A 21,783-nucleotide genomic window follows, 5' to 3' on the forward strand; every position below is an offset into this window, starting at 1 on the left:
TCTTACAGATACATCGTTACCGAAGGTTAGTAACTTGTTCATCTGGACCGCACAAAGCAGTTCCGGGTGGACGACCAACTTTTCGTTGGATACGTGGGTGTTAAGAAGGGGAAAGCTGTGCACAAACGGACCATCTCTCGGTGGGTCGTTTTGTGCATCAAAATTTGTTATTCCTTGGCAAAAAAGGACCCTCCTGTTGGGCTGCGCGCCCATTCTACTCGGGCCACAGCGGCTACTACTGCTTTGGGACGGGGTGTCCCTTTGCAGGACATCTGTCAGGCGGCGACGTGGGCTTCGCTACACACGTTTGCCAGGCATTATTGCCTTGACAGCCAAGTCCGGAGGGATGGCTTCTTTGGCCGTTCTGTCCTCCAGGACTTTCTGGTGTGATCTTGGTGCGCAGACCCACCACCGGGGATGGTATTGCTTGGGTATCTATTCTAAGGTGAGGAATCTAACTAACGTGTTTCTTTCAGATAAACAAGTTACTTACTTTCTGTAACGATGTATCTGTAAGAAACATTAGTTAGTTAGATTCCTCACCAACCCACCCATCCTCCCCGTTCTGCGAACTGACATCTAGGGTTAAGGTTATCCTTTTCAGGCCCCTAGATTTTATTTTTGGCACCAGTGTCAGTCTTTGCATGGCTCTGCGTTCCTGGCGCGGAAAGCTATGTACAAGAACTGACGTCAGCGCGCGAGGGCGGCGTCTAAGTACTCCGACGACGTCATTCTGGCGTACGACGCCGACGACGGACGCGGAGCCGCAGACGACGCCTAGCGACGCGCAAGGGGTATTGCTGACGAAAAATCTTCCGGATCCAGTCTGACGCCTGGGGATATTCTAAGGTGAGGAATCTAACTAACTAATGTTTCTTACAGATACATCGTTACCGAAGGTAAGTAACTTGTTCGTCGGCGCGCACATGCTGTTGCTGTTACTTTTCATTGGGCCTGTGCATTTGTGTGGTGTGGTTCTCATGGTACACAGTGTCAGCTTACGTGTGTTCTTGTAATACACATCTATGTATCGCCTGGTAGTCGTAGTTTGTACGTCTCGGCATAATGTCATCAGCACTGACATGTCATTTTTGGGCCTCTGCTGTTGAGCGTCCTCAATTTGTATGTTCTGATTCTGCCATACTGTTTGGTCCCTTCCCTGGGACTTTGTCTCTTGTGGATCCTAGGATCCTATCCTCAGTTTCACTTCCTTTTGCAGACGTTAATGGCATTCTGCCATTCTGCACTGCCCATTCTGGTTCTGTGATTTCGTTTCGTCCCTGTCTGAACGAAAGTGGGCTCGTATCGTCTTCTGGTGGATTGTGATACCTTGCTTCCCTTGCTTATGCTTCCACACTGAGCTTGTGGGTCTGGTGACAGCCATTCTGACATTGCTGAGCTTCACAGGTCTGGTGTCAGCAACGCTGGCATTGCTGTCCCCACCTTGTTCTAGTCAATGTTATTGACAGATTACTTCCCCTGGAAACTTGGTGGCTTTCAGTTGCAGACCCTCCTCCAATGGGGTATAGCTTTGGTATCTATTCTAAGTTAAGGAATCTGCAGCTAGAGGTCTCTATCAGATGAATGAGTTACTTGTAGGAGAGTAGGGTCTGCTTTCTATGTTCACCCCCACTTTTTGCTTTTGCTTTACTGGTTTTCGACTTAGATGTGGCTGTGGGCCTGCTAATCAGACCCACAGCCCTGCTGTTCTCTCTCTAAATTAATACTATGTACTTTAGGTGCATAACCCATTTGGATAGGATCACCTTATTGGCCCCTGTACAGTGTACCCTAGGTACCCAGGGCATAGGTGTACCCTAGGCCTACCAGGGGCTGCAGCATGTATTATGCCACCCCTGGCCTGGCCTTCCATTTTGACACAACTGGCTGATCACTCAGCTGGGGCAAGGTCGTGTAATCACCCCTTGCTTAGGTGTAGTATTCCTATACCTAACTTACATATAGACACATGTGTACCTATCAGTCACTCCTATGGCAGGCCTTGACAATCCTGGAGGCAGAGTGCTTGGTAACATGTGAGATGGTGCTCTAGCATGAGCTGAGCCTGTCTGCAGCTTTCGGAACCTTGTCCTTATAGCTGTTCTATGATATAGCCTACCATATACTCTTAAAGTGCCTTATAATCTTAGACGGTTATGGTAACTATGGTTTGGCTTTATCAAAACATGTCATGTAAGGTGTCTAACACTAGGGAATAATACCCCCATGCCATTTCTGGACATGAGAACATTATTCCCCCCTTCTAGAGGGAAAGACATGTTAAAATCATACTTCAACTGTTAGCCTCTGACCAAAGCCTCAGCATCACAAAATGGATGCTGCTGCCACGACACAAGTCTGACCTCCTGCAGCTGGGAGTGATCCCAGCCAGGGAAGCCTGGACAATAGGTTTCCTGCTTGGGGAGGTGCTAGCACCTCCCCAGACAGCCTTTAGTGTATTGGGGCAGGGTGGGCTGAAAGGAATGAGACATGCCTGGGGCACACAAGGTGTTCCTTGCATAGTCCAGTTCAAACCGGCGCTGGGGCACTCCAGCCCCAGCTCTGGCGCGAAACTGGACAAAGGGAAGTGGGTGTAACCACCCCCTCCCAGGTCCCACCCATAAGGCGTGACCTAGCAGGTATCCCAGCCCCCCAGATTAGTATAAGAGTGGGAGTTGGGCCTCAAGACTTTAGATTATCCTGAACCTGCAAAACTGAACAGAAACTCTGGACCTTCGACATTCGACGAAAGAAGAAGACTGAAGAATCTCCCTTGTAGCCAAGGAGTGGCTACCCTGTGCAAACAGGCACCATCAAGAGACTACCCTTTGCTTTGCGACCGTTCTACGAGGAACCGACTGCAGAGCCCGACCAGAGCCTTGACTTCCAGACTTCTCCGACCCTCATCCACATCTGCAGCAGAGCTGAGATCCGTGGAGGCGACGAGCGACGTGGGACCGGCTACCTGGGAAAAGTGGCTAGTAACTTACAGCGCAGCTTCTGAGGTACCCTCGAAGTTGTGCACCGGGGATTGAGAAGCCCCAACCCCAAGCACCATCTGCACCGAAGATCAGCCCCCCACACTCCACGAGTCCTGCGTGGGGCCCTTCAGCATTTTCCTGCTTGCCGCGTCTGTCCGGTTGCTTGCCCGCTGGCTAGTGGCCTCTGTGACGACGCACCCTGAAATCTTCTGCGCTGGTTTGGCTCCTCCAGACTGGCTCCCGCTTCTCTGCAAAGAAGAAGCACCCCAGACCTTCCTGGTCTGCACCAGAAGCAAGTCCTTTGTTCTTCGTGGGTTCCGCTTGCCAAGGCTTGGTGAGTCCTAGTCCAACTTCGACGCCGCCGACAGCAAGAGCCTTCGTGGGACAGCTCGCCTCCTGGTCCTGGTCGTCCTCGACGCTTCCTGGTCCTCCTGGCTGCAGCGACAAGCTTCACCTTCACCTGCAACTCTTCACGACATCGCCTGGTTCCTTCCTGGTTCCACGTGGTCACTGGCTAGTGACCTTGACTCTGTCCCTTCTGCTTGCAGGTTTCTTCTCTTCTTGATCCCAGCCTTGGGATCCACCGGACACTCTTCACTGACTGCCTGTCAGCATCTTTCTTCAGGCATCCATAGGAGTCGACGACGAAAAAGACGCATCTTCACCCCTATGCACCCGCAGCCTGTGGGCTAGGTAACTTGGGTACTCCGGTGCTCATCAGGATAGTGACTATCCTAGTGTCTAGTTTTCAAGTCTCAACTTCCTAGCTACTCCGGAAGTGTCCTAAATCTACCGTTTTCTAAACTGTACTATTGCTATTGACTTTTACGCATTACGCGTGAGTGTTTCCACTGTGCACACGAATCCCGTGGGCCTCCCACTTCCTAACTAACGCTAGTGTAGTGTAGCCCCAGCGATTCCCTAGGCCTAGGCCTATCCTATTTCCGTGACAGTGGTTCTTATACCACTTACTTAGTATATGGTTTGCGTGGCCCCTAGGGCCTAACTGTATTACTTACCTGTGTGACTTAATGTATGCTTAAATAAGACTGTGTTGTACTTACCTCTAATCTCATAAAGAGTGCTGAGGGTTTGCTTAGAATAAATACACTTTATTTTATATATATCTGTTGTGGTGTCCTTTCATTTGGTATTCAAGGGATTATATATGGTATCACAGCTGGCTTCACATGCCATTCAGAGTTTAGCCTAAGACTGCTCTTGTCCATGCTACCACTAGGATAGCTGGTCTATAAGGTTGACTTTACAACCAATCACCATAAGGGTATTTGGACTGATATAAGGTGTACACTATAACTAGTGACATCATACATCAGGCCAACTTCTCACATTGGTGAGCAGCGGTTGGGATCTGAGCTTGCTGTTGTAATACCATTGTAATCTTGAGATACTAAATTGAAAGATCACACAGATATCGTCTAGGTACATATAACATAGATTATTATACTTAAGTCCTACTGGACTTTGTAGTTGTAGGTTGAAGGGAGTAACACACCCTGACTACAACTACTAGAGAGGTTTAGTAGATACAACTAGTGTAGGTAGGTGCACACACCACACCCTCACTAGATCATGTCTCTGAGAGTAGATCAGGTAGATGCTCTCTCAGGAGGATCAGGTCTGCAAAAGATCCCCTCTAGATATGATACCTTAACATTCCAGGAGATGAGACACTTGTGTACCTCCAGAGGAATAAAACAGGGTGCAAACCCTACCCTCCTTCAGTTAAGACAACTCCTAGAGGAGTATGATGCTCATAGGGCATCTCAGGCAGGTGCCCTAGGCACAGAGGAGGGTCTACCCACCACAGAGGAGTCAGATGGGGCTTCAGATGGGGAGGTAGACAGCCAGAGCCAAGTAAGGAGACTTAGCCAGGCTAACTTAAGTTTACATGGGAGTTTGCATGGGGTCCCCCCATACAGACCCCCAAGTAGGCATTCACAGATAAGCAGGAGGGACAGATCCCCTTCAAGGGAATCCATCCACTCCCATGTCTCTAGCATCTCTAATGCTTCCTCTCACAGGGGAATGACTTCACCTGAGAGAAAGGAGCATGCAGCCAGAATGAGGGAGGCTAATCTGAGGATTCAGAGGGAAGAACTTGCCCTTGCCAAAGAGAAGCTTGCTCTGGCTAGAGAGCAAAAGTTAAGTGGGTTAGAACCCACTGGTGGCAGCAACATTCCTAGAGATAGAGACAGGCACTATGACAATAGAAACCTGAGCAAGATTGTCCCTCCCTACAAGTGTGGGGATGACATCCACAAATGGATAACTGCTTTGGAGAGAGCTTGCAAAGTACAGCAGGTACCCCAAAGTCAGTGGGCAGCTATCTTGTGGCTCTCCTTCTCTGAGAAAGGAAGAGACAAGCTCCTCACAGTTAGTGATGAGGATGCAGATAATTACACTGTCCTGAAGAGTGCTCTGATTGATGGGTTTGGCCTAACCACTGAACAATACAGGTTGTTGTTCAGGGATACCTAGAAGACACAGACTCAGGACTGGACTGACTTTGTAGATTGTGCCACTAAGGCTCTGGAAGGCTGGCTAATGGGAAGTAAGGTTAAGGACTATACAGGATTGTATAATTTGATCATGAGAGAGCAAATACTTAACAACTGTCAAAACCAGCTATTGCATCAACACCTGATTGATTCTGATCTGACTTCTACCCAAGAATTGGGAAAGAAGGCAGATAGATGGGTCAGGACTAGAATTAAGCAGAAAAACCAGAACCAGGGCGGTGATCAGAAAAAGGCAGACCAGAAGGGTAATGAGCAGAAACAAAAAGACCAGAAGTCTTCACCAGGCCCCCAAAAGGCTCAGGGGGAGGGTGGTTCCAAAAAGGATAAGAAGAAAGATGGCCAAAAGAAACCATGGTGCAACTATTGTAAGTCCAACTCACATTGGTTTAGTGAGTGCACCAAAAAGGATAAGCCCCCAGCCACCATTGCCCCTAAGGCAACTGTACCCCCTAGTTCAGCTGTAAGTGGTGGTTCCCAGCAAAAGGGTGTAGTAGGGTTAACCCTGGGAACTGAGGAGGATTCTGGCCTAGTCAGAGTACCTACTCAGGCTGTCCTGATCTGTGATGGGGACTTAGCTTTGTCCTCTACTGTTGGCCCCAGTAACCTGGGCAAGTACAGACAGACACCTTTTATCAACCAAAGAATGGCTCAGGCCTACAGGGACACTGGAGCTAGTGTCACAATGGTGACACCTGCTTTTGTGGACCCTGGACAGATCATACTAGGTGAGAATTACCTAGTGACCAACGCTAGCAATGCCACTACCTCCCATAGTGTGGCTATTGTTAACTTCTCCTGGGGAGGGGTAACTGGCCTCAAGAAAGTTGTTGTTAGTTCAGACCTTCCTGTAGAGTGTTTACTGGGCAATGATCTTGAAACTTCAGTTTGGTCTGAAGTGGAGTATAGGACCCATGCAGAAATGCTGGGGATAGATGCACATGTCCTTGCTGTGACCAGGTCACAGGCCAAAAAGTGCAACACTGAACAAGTGCTGGATCCTGAAACTATGGACCAGTCACAACCCAAGAGAAAGAGCAGTAGGGTTAAGGCTGTGCCTTCCCCCCTGCCTCAGGTGGTGGATCAGCCCTCCCAGGAGGATGATTCTGAGAGCCCTGAAGGAACTGTCCTAGAAGAACTTGAACCTGATCAGGTTGAGTTTCTTGGGACAGGGGGACCTTCCAGGGCAGATCTGAGGCAGGCTCAATTAGACTGCCCCTCTCTTGAACCCCTCAGACAGCTGGCTGCTGCTGAGGCTGCAGGGAATGCTCAAGGTACCCATAGAGTGTATTGGGATGAAGGGCTACTGTACTCAGAGGCTAGAGACCCCAAGCCTGGTGCATCCAGGAGGTTGGTCATACCACTGAAGTTCAGAGGCTTCCTTCTAACCTTGGCCCATGATATTCCCCTTGCAGGACATTTAGGCCAGAACAAGACTTGGGACAGGCTTGTCCCTCACTTTCACTGGCCCCATATGTCAGAAGATACTAAGGAGTTTTGTCGCTCCTGTGTCACCTGCCAAGCCAGTGGCAAATCAGGTGGCACCACAAAGGCCCCCCTCATACCACTACCTGTGGTGGGGGTCCCCTTTGAAAGAGTGGGCATAGATATTGTAGGACCAATGGACCCACAAACAGCATCTGGGCACAGATTCATACTGGTGATAGTGGACCATGCCACCAGGTACCCAGAAGCAATTCCCCTGAGGACCACAACAGCTCCTGTTGTGGCAAGGGCCCTGCTTGGAGTATTCTCCAGAGTGGGCTTTCAAAAGGAGGTCATTTCTGACAGAGGTGCCAACTTTATGTCAGGATACTTGACTGCAATGTGGAAGGAGTGTGGTGTTAACTATAAGTTCACCACACCCTATCACCCACAGTGCAATGGGCTTGTTGAGAGATTCAACAAGACCCTAAAGGGAATGATAAAAGGATTACCAGACAAGCTTAGGCGAAGATGGGACATCCTTTTACCCTGCCTTCTGTTTGCTTACAGAGAGGTCCCACAAAAGGGGGTTGGCTACAGCCCTTTTGAGCTTTTGTTTGGGCATCCTGTAAGAGGACCCCTGTGTTTGGTGAAGGAAGGATGGGAGAGACCTCTCAGACAACCCAAACTAGACATAGTGGATTATGTACTTGGTCTCCGCTCCAGGATGGCAGAGTATATGAAGAAGGCTTCTAAAAACCTTGAGGCAAGCCAAGAACTCCAAAAAGCTTGGCATGACCAAAAGGCTGTACTGACTGTTTACCAGCCAGGACAGAAAGTGTGGGTGTTGGAGCCAGTGGCCCCAGCAGCACTCCAAGACAAATGGTCTGGACCCCACACTATTGTTGAGAAAAAGGGAGAAGTCACCTACTTGGTGGACCTTGGGACTCCCAGAAGCCCCCACAGGGTGCTTCATGTCAACAGATTGAAGGCATATGTTGACAGGGCAGACATGGGGCTACTCATGGCTACAGATGAGGGGCAGGAGGAAGAGAGTGACCCTCTCCCAGACCTGTTGACTCAGAACCCTGATGATGGCTCAGTTGATGGTGTGGTCTTTTCTGACAGCCTCACTGTCCATCAGCAACAGGACTGCAGACAAGTTCTGCAAGCCTACAGACATATGTTCTCTCTGACCCCAAGTCAGACAAACTGGTGCACCCATGAGGTGGACACTGGTGACAGTCTGCCTGTGAAGAGTAAAATCTACAGGCAACCTGACCATGTCAGGGACTGCATAAAAGTTGAGGTACAAAAGATGTTGGAGCTGGGAGTCATTGAACCTTCAGAGAGCCCTTGGGCTAGTCCTGTAGTCCTTGTGCCAAAACCTCACACCCAAGATGGTAAGAGAGAGATGAGGTTTTGCGTGGATTACAGAGGTCTCAATGCTGTCACTAGGACAGATGCCCACCCAATACCTAGGGCAGATGAGCTCATTGACAGACTGGCAGCTGCTAAGTTTTTGAGCACATTTGACCTAACAGCAGGCTACTGGCAAATCAGACTAGCTGAGAGTGCAAAGGCCAAAACTGCTTTCTCGACCCCAGGAGGACATTATCAATTTGTGGTAATGCCCTTTGGTTTGAAGAATGCACCTGCCACTTTCCAAAGGCTGGTGAATCAAGTCCTTACTGGGTTGGATGATTATTGTGCAGCTTATCTTGATGATATTGCTGTCTTTAGCTCCACCTGGGAGGATCACCTGGTCCACCTGAGGAATGTTTTAGAGGCCCTGCAAAAGGCAGGCCTCACTATCAAGGCCACTAAGTGCCAGATAGGGCAGAGCAAGGTTGTATACCTGGGCCACCTAGTTGGTGGGGGGCAGGTTCAACCACTGGAGAGCAAGATCCAGACCATAAAGGACTGGGCTCCTCCAACTACCCAGACTCAGGTCAGAGCTTTCTTGGGCCTGACTGGGTACTACAGAAAGTTTGTTAAGAACTATGGGTCCATAGTGACACCACTTAATGACTTGACCTCCAAGAAGATGCCAAAGAAGGTTCAGTGGACAGTAAGCTGTCAAAAAGCATTTGATGACCTGAAGCAGGCCATGTGCAGTGCACCTATTCTGAAAAGTCCAGACTACTCCAAAGAGTTCATTGTCCAGACAGATGCTTCTGAGTTAGGTGTGGGAGCTGTTCTTTCACAACTGAATGTAGATGGTCAAGACCAGCCCATTGCTTTTATAAGTAGAAGGCTGACCCCTAGAGAGAAACGTTGGTCAGCTATTGAGAGGGAGGCCTTTGCTGTGGTTTGGGCCCTGAAGAAGCTGAGGCTATACTTGTTTGGCACTCACTTCAAGATTCAGACAGACCATAAGCCCCTCTTGTGGCTAAATCAGATGAAGGGTGAAAATCCCAAACTTCTTAGGTGGTCCATTTCCCTACAGGGGATGGACTTCACAGTGGAACATAGACCTGGGACTGACCATGCCAATGCAGATGGACTCTCCAGATATTTCCACTTAGAACATGAAGACTCAACTGGTCAAGGTTAGTTTAATGTCCCTAAGTTTGGGGGGGGGTTGTGTAGGAGAGTAGGGTCTGCTTTCTATGTTCACCCCCACTTTTTGCTTTTGCTTTACTGGTTTTCGACTTAGATGTGGCTGTGGGCCTGCTAATCAGACCCACAGCCCTGCTGTTCTCTCTCTAAATTAATACTATGTACTTTAGGTGCATAACCCATTTGGATAGGATCACCTTATTGGCCCCTGTACAGTGTACCCTAGGTACCCAGGGCATAGGTGTACCCTAGGCCTACCAGGGGCTGCAGCATGTATTATGCCACCCCTGGCCTGGCCTTCCATTTTGACACAACTGGCTGATCACTCAGCTGGGGCAAGGTCGTGTAATCACCCCTTGCTTAGGTGTAGTATTCCTATACCTAACTTACATATAGACACATGTGTACCTATCAGTCACTCCTATGGCAGGCCTTGACAATCCTGGAGGCAGAGTGCTTGGTAACATGTGAGATGGTGCTCTAGCATGAGCTGAGCCTGTCTGCAGCTTTCGGAACCTTGTCCTTATAGCTGTTCTATGATATAGCCTACCATATACTCTTAAAGTGCCTTATAATCTTAGACGGTTATGGTAACTATGGTTTGGCTTTATCAAAACATGTCGTGTAAGGTGTCTAACACTAGGGAATAATACCCCCATGCCATTTCTGGACATGAGAACATTATTCCCCCCTTCTAGAGGGAAAGACATGTTAAAATCATACTTCAACTGTTAGCCTCTGACCAAAGCCTCAGCATCACAAAATGGATGCTGCTGCCACGACACAAGTCTGACCTCCTGCAGCTGGGAGTGATCCCAGCCAGGGAAGCCTGGACAATAGGTTTCCTGCTTGGGGAGGTGCTAGCACCTCCCCAGACAGCCTTTAGTGTATTGGGGCAGGGTGGGCTGAAAGGAATGAGACATGCCTGGGGCACACAAGGTGTTCCTTGCATAGTCCAGTTCAAACCGGCGCTGGGGCACTCCAGCCCCAGCTCTGGCGCGAAACTGGACAAAGGGAAGTGGGTGTAACCACCCCCTCCCAGGTCCCACCCATAAGGCGTGACCTAGCAGGTATCCCAGCCCCCCAGATTAGTATAAGAGTGGGAGTTGGGCCTCAAGACTTTAGATTATCCTGAACCTGCAAAACTGAACAGAAACTCTGGACCTTCGACATTCGACGAAAGAAGAAGACTGAAGAATCTCCCTTGTAGCCAAGGAGTGGCTACCCTGTGCAAACAGGCACCATCAAGAGACTACCCTTTGCTTTGCGACCGTTCTACGAGGAACCGACTGCAGAGCCCGACCAGAGCCTTGACTTCCAGACTTCTCCGACCCTCATCCACATCTGCAGCAGAGCTGAGATCCGTGGAGGCGACGAGCGACCGGCTACCTGGGAAAAGTGGCTAGTAACTTACAGCGCAGCTTCTGAGGTACCCTCGAAGTTGTGCACCGGGGATTGAGAAGCCCCAACCCCAAGCACCATCTGCACCGAAGATCAGCCCCCCACACTCCACGAGTCCTGCGTGGGGCCCTTCAGCATTTTCCTGCTTGCCGCGTCTGTCCGGTTGCTTGCCCGCTGGCTAGTGGCCTCTGTGACGACGCACCCTGAAATCTTCTGCGCTGGTTTGGCTCCTCCAGACTGGCTCCCGCTTCTCTGCAAAGAAGAAGCACCCCAGACCTTCCTGGTCTGCACCAGAAGCAAGTCCTTTGTTCTTCGTGGGTTCCGCTTGCCAAGGCTTGGTGAGTCCTAGTCCAACTTCGACGCCGCCGACAGCAAGAGCCTTCGTGGGACAGCTCGCCTCCTGGTCCTGGTCGTCCTCGACGCTTCCTGGTCCTCCTGGCTGCAGCGACAAGCTTCACCTTCACCTGCAACTCTTCACGACATCGCCTGGTTCCTTCCTGGTTCCACGTGGTCACTGGCTAGTGACCTTGACTCTGTCCCTTCTGCTTGCAGGTTTCTTCTCTTCTTGATCCCAGCCTTGGGATCCACCGGACACTCTTCACTGACTGCCTGTCAGCATCTTTCTTCAGGCATCCATAGGAGTCGACGACGAAAACGACGCATCTTCACCCCTATGCACCCGCAGCCTGTGGGCTAGGTAACTTGGGTACTCCGGTGCTCATCAGGATAGTGACTATCCTAGTGTCTAGTTTTCAAGTCTCAACTTCCTAGCTACTCCGGAAGTGTCCTAAATCTACCGTTTTCTAAACTGTACTATTGCTATTGACTTTTACGCATTACGCGTGAGTGTTTCCACTCTGCACACGAATCCCGTGGGCCTCCCACTTCCTAACTAACGCTAGTGTAGTGTAGCCCCAGCGATTCCCTAGGCCTAGGCCTATCCTATTTCCGTGACAGTGGTTCTTATACCACTTACTTAGTATATGGTTTGCGTGGCCCCTAGGGCCTAACTGTATTACTTACCTGTGTGACTTAATGTATGCTTAAATAAGACTGTGTTGTACTTACCTCTAATCTCATAAAGAGTGCTGAGGGTTTGCTTAGAATAAATACACTTTATTTTATATATATCTGTTGTGGTGTCCTTTCATTTGGTATTCAAGGGATTATATATGGTATCACAGCTGGCTTCACATGCCATTCAGAGTTTAGCCTAAGACTGCTCTTGTCCATGCTACCACTAGGATAGCTGGTCTATAAGGTTGACTTTACAACCAATCACCATAAGGGTATTTGGACTGATATAAGGTGTACACTATAACTATTGACATCATACATCAGGCCAACTTCTCACATTACTTACCTTCGGTAACAATGTATCTGGTAGAGACACAGTCTAGCCACAGATTCCTTAACGCCCGGCCATCCTCCCCGTTCTGCGAGGACCTTTCCAGGTTGGGTTCTACCCACTTGCATTCTTACAGGTAGCCTTGGTCTTCCTACGGGGCAGGATGTATCATTCTGTTTTAGCTCGTTGGCTCTCCACCCATTTTTGTTCTTGGGTGGCTAGGTTATGTACCCTTCCATGCTCCTCCACCCGGGATCTCCGGTGTGGGGACTCCCATGTTATCCTACCCTCCCTCCGCTCTTGTCTGTTTCTCCCCATTACTTTGGGGTTTCCTTGTCTGTGCTGCTGTCGATTGGGTTGGGGATCTATTGACTGTGCTACAGTCCATAGGTCATTATAGGAGTGTGGTGAACATTCTTTGTTGTTGCACACTTCTGGTCACTTGCCATGAGTCATGTCATTCCAGTCTTGTTTACATCCTGTGGTTACAGACTGTCTTTCATACAGTTCCATCCTGTGATTGCAAACTGTTCTTCGTTTGTCATTCCATTCATTTCATCAACATGGCGATGTTTTTGATCATTCTATGATTTCTTGCCATTGTTGTGAGGAAAATAAAATAAGACAAAGACCACTTCCCGGTTCTGTCCCCGCGCGCACTTCCCTATTCTTTCTGTTCTGAAAAACAATCCTATATGGCATCCATTTTAGGTACAGCCTCCATTTTAGAATTCATTTCAGCTTGCTCAGGGTTAGCCAGTTCACGGATTTCAAGCTGCATCTAGTTCATTCAGTCAGCTACATCCCTAAAAGGCAGATCTATACAGCATTTATATATTTAGCATCCATTCAAGTATATTTACCGACATTCTGTCCAGCCTGCCCCTGTGAGCCTGTGAGCCCATCCACATTTCTTTAACGTACACATTCCTTTCCCCTGGCGAGGCCCGAGTGTAATCAGGTCACTAAGCCCTGGGAAGATAATGAATGGGCCTCCGAGCTAAAAGGAGACAGGAACTGATCCTAGACTCGCAGCATACAGATAAGGGTCCCTGTGACCTCGTTCAGGCTCAGGAAGCTGTCAAGGCAACATAAACCATATACGTTTGTTTAAGATAAGGTTACTTTCCGTCCTTGTACAGGAATGTGGCGTGACGATCATCTCTCTTCTGACAACGAAGGATGTCCTGCACTGTGTTTTTTTTACTATGTAAAGGAGGGGTCCACTCAGAGTGTGTGCAGAAAATGTATATATATTGTACTCTGTGAATAAAGCTCCAGACCACTCCTGATCCTTGCATGGTGATGGGGTTTGCTCTCCCTTAACCCGGGTTATGGAATAAAGGCCCATTTTTTACTCTATCACCACGGACTCCTCAGTTCATTATTTCATTTATATTGATAATTTATAGAAATTCAGACCTGGTAATTAATTTATTTACCACAGTTGTTTCTACGATTTTTGTTCTTTTTTGGCACACTGTTCCCATACTCTCACAGTTTTTATAGAAAACTGACATCAGCGTGTTTGGGGGGGGGATTCCTACATGGCTCCATTGACTTCACTTCTGTGGACGACGTCAGGATGCAGCCGGGCGATGCCGTACCCCGGCGCGCAGAGGTACTGCTGGAGAAAAGGGTTTCCGGATCCAGTCTGATGCCCTGGGATATCTAAGTTAAGGAATCTGTGGCTAGACTGTGTCTCTACCAGATACATTGTTACCGAAGGTAAGTAACCTGTTCTTCGGGGTTAATGTGAAGCTCACAACGGGCAATGCCGTTAATAAAGACGCAATTTCATTCTTATAAATTAATGTATTGTTCTCCATATCAGCATCAACTCTTTCCATAAAAACAGAAGAAAAGGAAGGCTGTTCAGAAATAAACCATCTCCCGATGGATTGTACTATGCATTATGGTCTGGTACGCACTTGCCAGGAAGCAGCCCTAAGATGGTTTGGGTGCTTATTCCACTAGAGCAAAGGTTGCGACCACTGCGTTAGCACGCAGAGTTTCGGACCTGAACATCTGTCAGGTAGCAACGTGGGCCTCACTGCACATGTTCACCAAATTCTACTGCCTGAACAGTTGGGTCAGTTGGGATGGGCACTTTACCTGTTCAGTCCTGCAGGACTTTTTGGTTTAAATTATGTTTGAAGACCCACCTCTGGGAAGGTATTGTTTGTGTATCTACTCTAAGGTAAGGAATGTGCGGCTAGAAGTCCCTATCAGATGAAGAAGTTATATTCCTTCGGTAATGCCTTGTCTGCTAGAGACTTTATCTAGCTGCATATTCCTTAATGACCCACCAATTCTCCCCACTTTGTGAACGGATTTTAAAGTTATTGACTGTTCCCCTTTACAGGGCCATAGTTCTACACACCAGTGGTCAGTGTTTTTCGTGGCTCCGTGCTTTGGCAGGGAAAGTCGCAAAAAGAAACTGACCTCAGCCCTCTGGGGTGGCGTCTATATAGGCACTGCTCACATCTCTTCAGGCGCTGACAACTCCACAGCGGACCAAACAACCTCACCTACCGCCATGCAGGTGTACTGCTCACGAAAAAAATTCCAAATCCGGTTTGACACCTAGAGATAATTCTAAGGTAAGGAATCTCTGGCTAGGTAGAGTCTATACCGGATAAGCCGTTACTGAAGGTAAGCAACTTATTCTTAGCCCTTCCAGTACATAAGATCCTTGAATGATTTGGATTAAAAAGTGGATCAATTTCAGCAATACCCTTGCGCGTCGCTAGGCGTCGTCTGCGGCTCCGCATCCGTCGTCGGCGTCGAGCGCCGGGATGGCGTCGTCGGAGTACTTCGACGCCGCCCTCGCGCGCTGACATCTGTTCTTCTTTTTTCCGCGCCAGACAGCGCCGATCCGGGAAGAGCATACCCTTTTAGTCATTTTTTGACTAAACTTTTTGACTCTTTTGGTCTCTTTTGTCGACTCGACTCTGGTGCTGGTAGGATGTCTGGTTTTAAAACCTGTGATTCCTGTCACCGACTGATGTCGGTGACGGACCACCATCGCCGGTGTCTTTACTGCCTGGAACCGACCACGATTCCGAGTCGTGCCTCGACTGCCGGGTCCTGACTTTGAAAGCTAGGCGGGAGCGGTCCCGCAAGCTCCTGGAGTTCCGGCAGTCGGCTCCGCGCCGTTCATGGTCCCGGTCGCGGAGGAGGTCGAGGGACCGGTTGCGGAGCCGCAGTCATCACCACCACTCATCTGGTTCCAAGTCTTCGGGTAAGTCGAAGCATAGTAAGAAGTCCAAGAGGCGACATGGCTCTTCGGGCTCCCCTCGCCGGTCACGCGACTCGGAGAAGGGTTCGGGTGGTACCACCCACGCGGCTCCGTCGCAGGAGTCGCGTCCGTCCCCATACCCGCTGGTCCCTGGACCGACGCGACTCCGACGGAGATCAGTGCCTTCCTCTCGGCCATGAGAGGCCTGGCTCCGCCGTCGACGCCGCGGGCCCCGCGGGCTTGACTAGGAGTCCTAGTGAGCCGGCGGCTCCGGCCCCTGCGCTGTCGTCGACTCCGGTCCCGATGCCGCAGATCCCCGTGAGATCCAGGCCTGGATCCCAGACGACGCCGGTCGACCTCACGACCCCTCTGCCGGCGTCGCCTCCAGTACCACCTCCAGCGCCGCCTTCGGACGATGCCGTTCCCCGGTTCAGTCCCGGTCCAAGCCCGGCGTCGGAGCGGCGCCGCCCGGCGCCGCATCCGACGCCAATGGGTGGCAATTTCATCTTTCGCCCGGCTCCGATCATTGTACCTGTCTACCAGGAATCGGATGACGGTGACGACTGGGAGGGGTCCGAGGACCCTCTGGCCCGGCAGGGCCGGTTATCACAGGACTGGGCAGATGAGCTGGGGGATGCCAGTGGTCTTGACACCTCCCCTGACACTGGCTTCATCTCTCCTCCGACCGTGGCTTCGGAGGAAGGTGCTGCATTTTCTGTGGTGCTGCGCAAGGCGGCCGAGGCCCTTGGGCTGGAGCTACCTGCTGTGGCCGTGAGGACTAACATCCTCACTGAAGTGCTTCAACCGTCAGCAAGCTCCTCGGAGCCTCTGCTGCAGTTTAATGAAGCACTAGGGGACGTTCTGAAGGGCACCTGGTCCAAGCCCTCCACAGTACCTCCTGTGGACCAGAACGTGGCCCAGCGCCAACGTCCTGCACAGGGCGACCCCAGTTTTCTGTCCCAACACCCCACACCCGACAGCCTGGTTATCCAGGCCTCTACTTCCCAGACCTCCTTCCCATCCGCTCTCCCGGATCGGGAATCCAAGAGACTTGAACAGTTCGGTAAGAAGCTGTTCTCCTCCCTTAGCTTGGGACTGCGGTCTCTTAACACCGCTTGCCTCTTGGACCGTTACACTCACTCGCTGTGGGATACGGTGGAGGATGTGCTGCCCCAGTGCCCGGAGGAGGCCCGGACACGGCTCGCCCAGGCTCTTGCCGACGGGCAGTGTGAGAAGTTGGCAGGGCGATGTCGATCACAGTGGCGCTCTGCCGCCACGCCTGGCTGCGGTCCACGTCTTTCTCAGGGGATGTCCAGAGCACCATCACGGATATGCCCTTTGATGGCAGTCACCTCTTTGGCGACAAGGCGGATAGTGCGCTGGTGCGCTTTAAGATCTCCCGGGCTACGGCCAGGTCCTTGGGCCTCTCGGTTCCGCGCCCGCAAACTTCCGCTTTTTGCCCCTTTCGTGGCCAAGGAAGGGGCGCCCCCAAACGTCCGCCTAGCCACAGGCCGCAGATCCAACCTCCACGCGGTCGCGGATTCTGCCGTGGCAGCATCCGCCTCAAAGCCCTCCTAGTCTGTGCTTTCAGGCCCATTCCACGCCAGTGGGAGGCAGAGTTCGCCATCACCTGCTCCACTGGCACTCCATCACATCGGACAGGTGGGTGCTGCAAATCGTCCCCTTCGAGGTGACCCCTCCAGCCATGACACCGCAGTACCACCGCATGTCGGGGGATCACTTGAATCTTCTGCAGGAGGAAGTTATGGCCCTCTTGGCCAAAGGGGCCATCGAGCGCGTTCCAGGTCCAGAAGTACTTCGTGGTTGTTATTCCCACTACTTTCTGGTTCCCAAGAAGGGCAAAGGGGGCCTGCACACTATCTTGGACCTCAGGAGCGTCAAACCCCTCCTCCGGAAGGAGGGGTTCAAGATGCTCACCTTAGCTCAGGTTCTGGCTGCCCTAGACCCTGGAGACTGGATGGTAGTGTTGGACTTGCAGGACGCTTATTTTCACATCCCCGTCCTGCCGGCCCACCGGCGTTACCTGCGGTTCACGGTGGGCCAGGAGCATTTTCAGGTTACCGTGCTCCCCTTCGGTCACACCAGTGCCCCTCGGGTGTTCACGAAAGTGATGGAGGGGGTCGCAGCTCATCTGCGCAGATTGGGGGTTCCGGTCTTCCCCTATCTCGATGACTGGTTGTTGAAGGCGGGCTCGCCCCAGGCAGTCGTCTCCCACCTCTAGACTACGGCCGACCTCCTGCATTCGCTGGGGTTCTCCATCAAAGTCGAATCTGAGTCCCTCCCAGAAGCTCCTCTTCATTGGAGCAGTTCTGGACTCTGAGCAGTTCCGGGCTTATCCTCCGGAACAGCGGGTCCGGGATATTCAGGTCCTGATTCCCACCTTTCGGCCTTTATCCCGGGTTTCGGTCAGGTTGGTGCTGTGGCTTCTGGGTCTGATGGCCTCCTGCATCCTGCTGGTACATCGTGCCAGGTGGTGGATGCGGGCTCTGCAGACAGACCTGAAGTTTCAGTGGGCCCAGCATCGTGGCAACCTGTCCGACCATGTCTTGATCTTCGAGGGCACTGCAAAACAGTTGCAGTGGTGGCTTACGGACCGCGATTGGGTCAGCGGCAGATCCCTCTCCCTACCCCAACCGGAGCACATAGAGATAACGGATGCGTCCCTCCGGGGATGGGGGGGGCACATGGGAGAGGCGGAGAGCAGAGGACTCTGGTCTCCGGCGGAGTCTCGGCTCCAAATCAACCTTTTGGAGCTGCGAGCGATCCCACTTGCACTGAAGGCATTCCTTCCCTCTGTCCGGGGAAGTGTAGTGCAGGTGTTCACGGACAACACCACCTCCATGTGGTATTGCAACAAACAGGGTGGGGTGGGATCGTGGACCCTTTGTCAGGATGCTCTGCGCCTCACGAATGGCGTCTGACCTCTGACGTGGCGCAAGGCCTCTTTCGGCAGTGGGGAGAGCCTTGGTTAGATCTATTCGCCACCGAAGAGAACGCGCAATGTCCGCAGTTCTGCGTGTTGGAGTTTCCAAGGCGGCACTCGCTCAGGGACGCCTTTTGTCGTGAGTGGAGCTGCGGTCTGTTGTACGCCTTTCCGCCTATACCACTTCTGCCCAGAGTGCTGAAGAAGATCAGGCGCGACCGGGCCCAAGTCATCTTGGTGGCTCCGGATAGGGCAAGAAGGTACTGGTATCCCGAGCTACTCAGTCTGTCAATTGATCCTCCGATTCGACTGCCTCTTCAGGAGGACCCTCTGTCGCAGCAGCAGGGGATGGTCCTCCACCCGAACCTGTCCAGCCTCCACCTCCATGCGTGGAGATTGAGCGGCGACAGATTGATGCCATTTGACTTGTCTCCTGAAGTCTGTGATGTTATTCTGGCAGCCAGGCGTCCCTCCACAAAATCGGTATACGCCTGCAGGCGGAACAAATATGTGGCATGGTGCACAGCAAAGGCTGTGGATCCCCTTTCCGAACCTCTTTCTGAAGTTCTCCTCTTTCTTTTTTCCATGTCCCAGCAGGGCTCTGCTCTGGGCACTCTAAAATGTTATCTTTCAGCTATCTCTGCTTTCTTACGGCTTCCTGATCAGCCTTCTCTTTTCAAATCCCCTGTTGTTTCTCGCTTCTTCAAGGGCATTACTCACATGTTTCCTTCTGTCCCTTTCGTAATGCCTCAGTGGGATTTGAATCTGGTATTGACGTTTCTGATGTGCGCTCCCTTTGAGCCACTTCATAATTGTCCTCTTCGTCTTTTGACGCTTAAGACTGCTTTCCTGGTGGCCATCACCTCTGCTAGAAGGGTGAGTGAGCTCCAGGCTCTCTCTTCTAAGCCTCCTTTCCTTTCTGTCCATCCGGACAAAGTTGTTCTCAGGACTCGTCCTTCTTTCCTTCCTAAGGTGGTGACTGCCTTTCACATCGGGCAGTCTGTAACGTTGCCCACCTTCTTTCCGCCTCTGCATCCCTCGAAAGAGGAAGAGAGGCTCCACCGACTGGACCCAAAACGGGCGCTGTCCTTCTATTTGGATCGAACCAAGCAGTTCCGGGCTACGACCAACTCTTTGTAGGTTACGTGGGCGCTAAGAAGGGACGAGCGGTGCACAAACAAACCATCTCTTGGTGGGTCGCTTTGTGTATCAAGGCATGTTACTCCTTAGCTAAAACGGAACGTCCTGTAGGGCTCAGGGCCCATTCTACTCGGGCCACAGCGGCTTCCACTGCACTGAGACGGGGAATCCCCTTGCAGGACATCTGTCAGGCGGCAACGTGGGCCTCACTGCACACATTTTCTAAGCATTATTGCCTAGACAGCCAAGTCCGGAGAGACGGCTTCTTTGGCCGTTCTGTTCTCCAGGACTTTCTGGTGTGATCTTGGTTCGCAGACCCACCACCGGGGTTGGTATTGCTGGGGTATCTATTCTAAGGTGAGGAATCTAACTCACGTGTTTCTTTCAGATGAACAAGTTACTTACCTTCGGTAACGATGTATCTGTAAGAAACATTAGTTAGTTAGATTCCTCACCGACCCACCCATCCTCCCCGTTCTGCGAACCGTATCTAGGGTTGAGGCCATCCCTTTCAGGGCCCTATAATTTTTTGGCACCAGTGTCGGTCTCTTGCATGGCTCTGCGTTCCTGGCGCGGAAAGCTATGTACAAGAACTGACGTCAGCGTGCGAGGGCGGCGTCTAAGTACTCCGACGACGTCATCCCAGCTCACGGCGACGGACACGGAGCCGCAGACGACGCCTAGCGACGTGCAAGGGTATTGCTGACGAAAATCTTTCCGGATCCAGCCTGACGCCTGGGGATATTCTAAGGTGAGGAATCTAACTAACTAATGTTTCTTACAGATACAACGTTACCGAAGGTAAGTAACTTGTTCATTATGTATTTAGCTATTTTCTTAGAATTTACACTGTTGACCGATGCTATTGGATTTGGGGTCAGTGACCTATGTGTAATACTTGTGGCTCAGAGATACATATGCTGTGCCACTGACTAGTGTCGCTCAGTCAATCTGATTTGTAAAATACTTTCCATCTACCTCAATCTTGGATTAATACAGTGCATACGTTGGACATCTGATCTTTAAAGCTCTACCCTACTTGTGATATAGAAATTAAAACATAGACATGGTACACCAGACTTGTGTAGCCAATTGATGATGTTTTTCAGATTGAAACAGTAATATATTTTTTCCTTTTACAGCTCTCCACCAAAAGATTACAACAACTTTTCTTCCAACAGCAATAAAATTTCACTACGTGTTTAACCTAAGAGATCTAGCAAACATTTTCCAGGTATTAATTAATTCATCTTATTACTGTTAAGCTGCACTCTTTAATACGCGTATTATGTTTTCACTAAATTAAAGCACTCACCAGAGTGTAATATTAAATTCATGCACCATAGGTCGATTCTGAGTCATGTGGTATTGTCATTCCCGCTGGGATAGGTAAGCAGTGTACATCTGAGGGACTCTGCTCAATTAACAGCTGACATCCACTTGCAGTATATACCAAATGTAAGAAACATCACATGGTTAATACCAGTGTTGCATTTTACTACATGTGGGAAACACGTAATGTAATATTTAACAAATGCGACAAAATCCATGCAGTAAATTGGCTCGCAATTACAAGATACCAGTCTCTCTCAAAAGTAAAGAAATTTACACCTGAAAGCCTCTTCTACCCAAAAGCATGTAGTAATCAGCCTAAAGACCCACAATACTGCAAACAACTCACAGATTACCAAAGGGATCTTGAATTCATAAGCGTATAAAGAATCGTGAGTCTTAAATATTTTCTTATCATATTTTCCAGCTACGTTTTGCATGCTTCTTTCTTTAAAAAGATAATTTTTTCCATATTGATCATCAATAAATTGCTAATGTTTATTCACAATTGATTGGGTTGGCGAGGCTTTTTGATTTTATAATATTATATGAATAATATAGTTAATTAACGGGACTTTCAGTCAGCTCTCATCATCCACCCATTGGTCTGTTCTGGCATTTTGCTTCCGCAGGCTACAGCATACAGCATGGGGAAATGGTCCAACCTACTTAAGTCACTGGTTAACATCACTTTGAGTGACTGCATTTTGCTCTTTCATAATGAGCACATCTGCACACAAGATCGTTCCCTTCAGTGCCAGTGCTTTTTTAAAACTTTATAATTACTATAGTGTTGCCTCTTTGTTTAGAGCCTAATGTTATAGAAGGACTCTTTTGATGTAACCAATGCGCATTCTAGCGTTATCAGC

General features: G+C 50.2%; 1 protein-coding gene across 2 annotated transcripts in view; it reads left to right on the forward strand.

Moving 5' to 3' along the window:
* The window catches only part of DNAH17 (dynein axonemal heavy chain 17), a 14,992,541-nt gene that overhangs the window by 8,647,844 nt on the left and 6,322,914 nt on the right, over window positions 1-21,783 (forward strand). For both annotated transcript variants that reach the window (XM_085617470.1, XM_085617471.1), the window contains one exon: window positions 20,725-20,816. In XM_085617470.1, the coding sequence (XP_085473596.1) occupies window positions 20,725-20,816 (92 nt within the window). The remainder of the gene's footprint in view (window positions 1-20,724; window positions 20,817-21,783) is intronic.

This window comes from Triturus cristatus, chromosome 7 (assembly GCF_964204655.1).
Source record: "Triturus cristatus chromosome 7, aTriCri1.1, whole genome shotgun sequence".
NCBI lineage: Eukaryota > Metazoa > Chordata > Amphibia > Caudata > Salamandridae > Triturus > Triturus cristatus.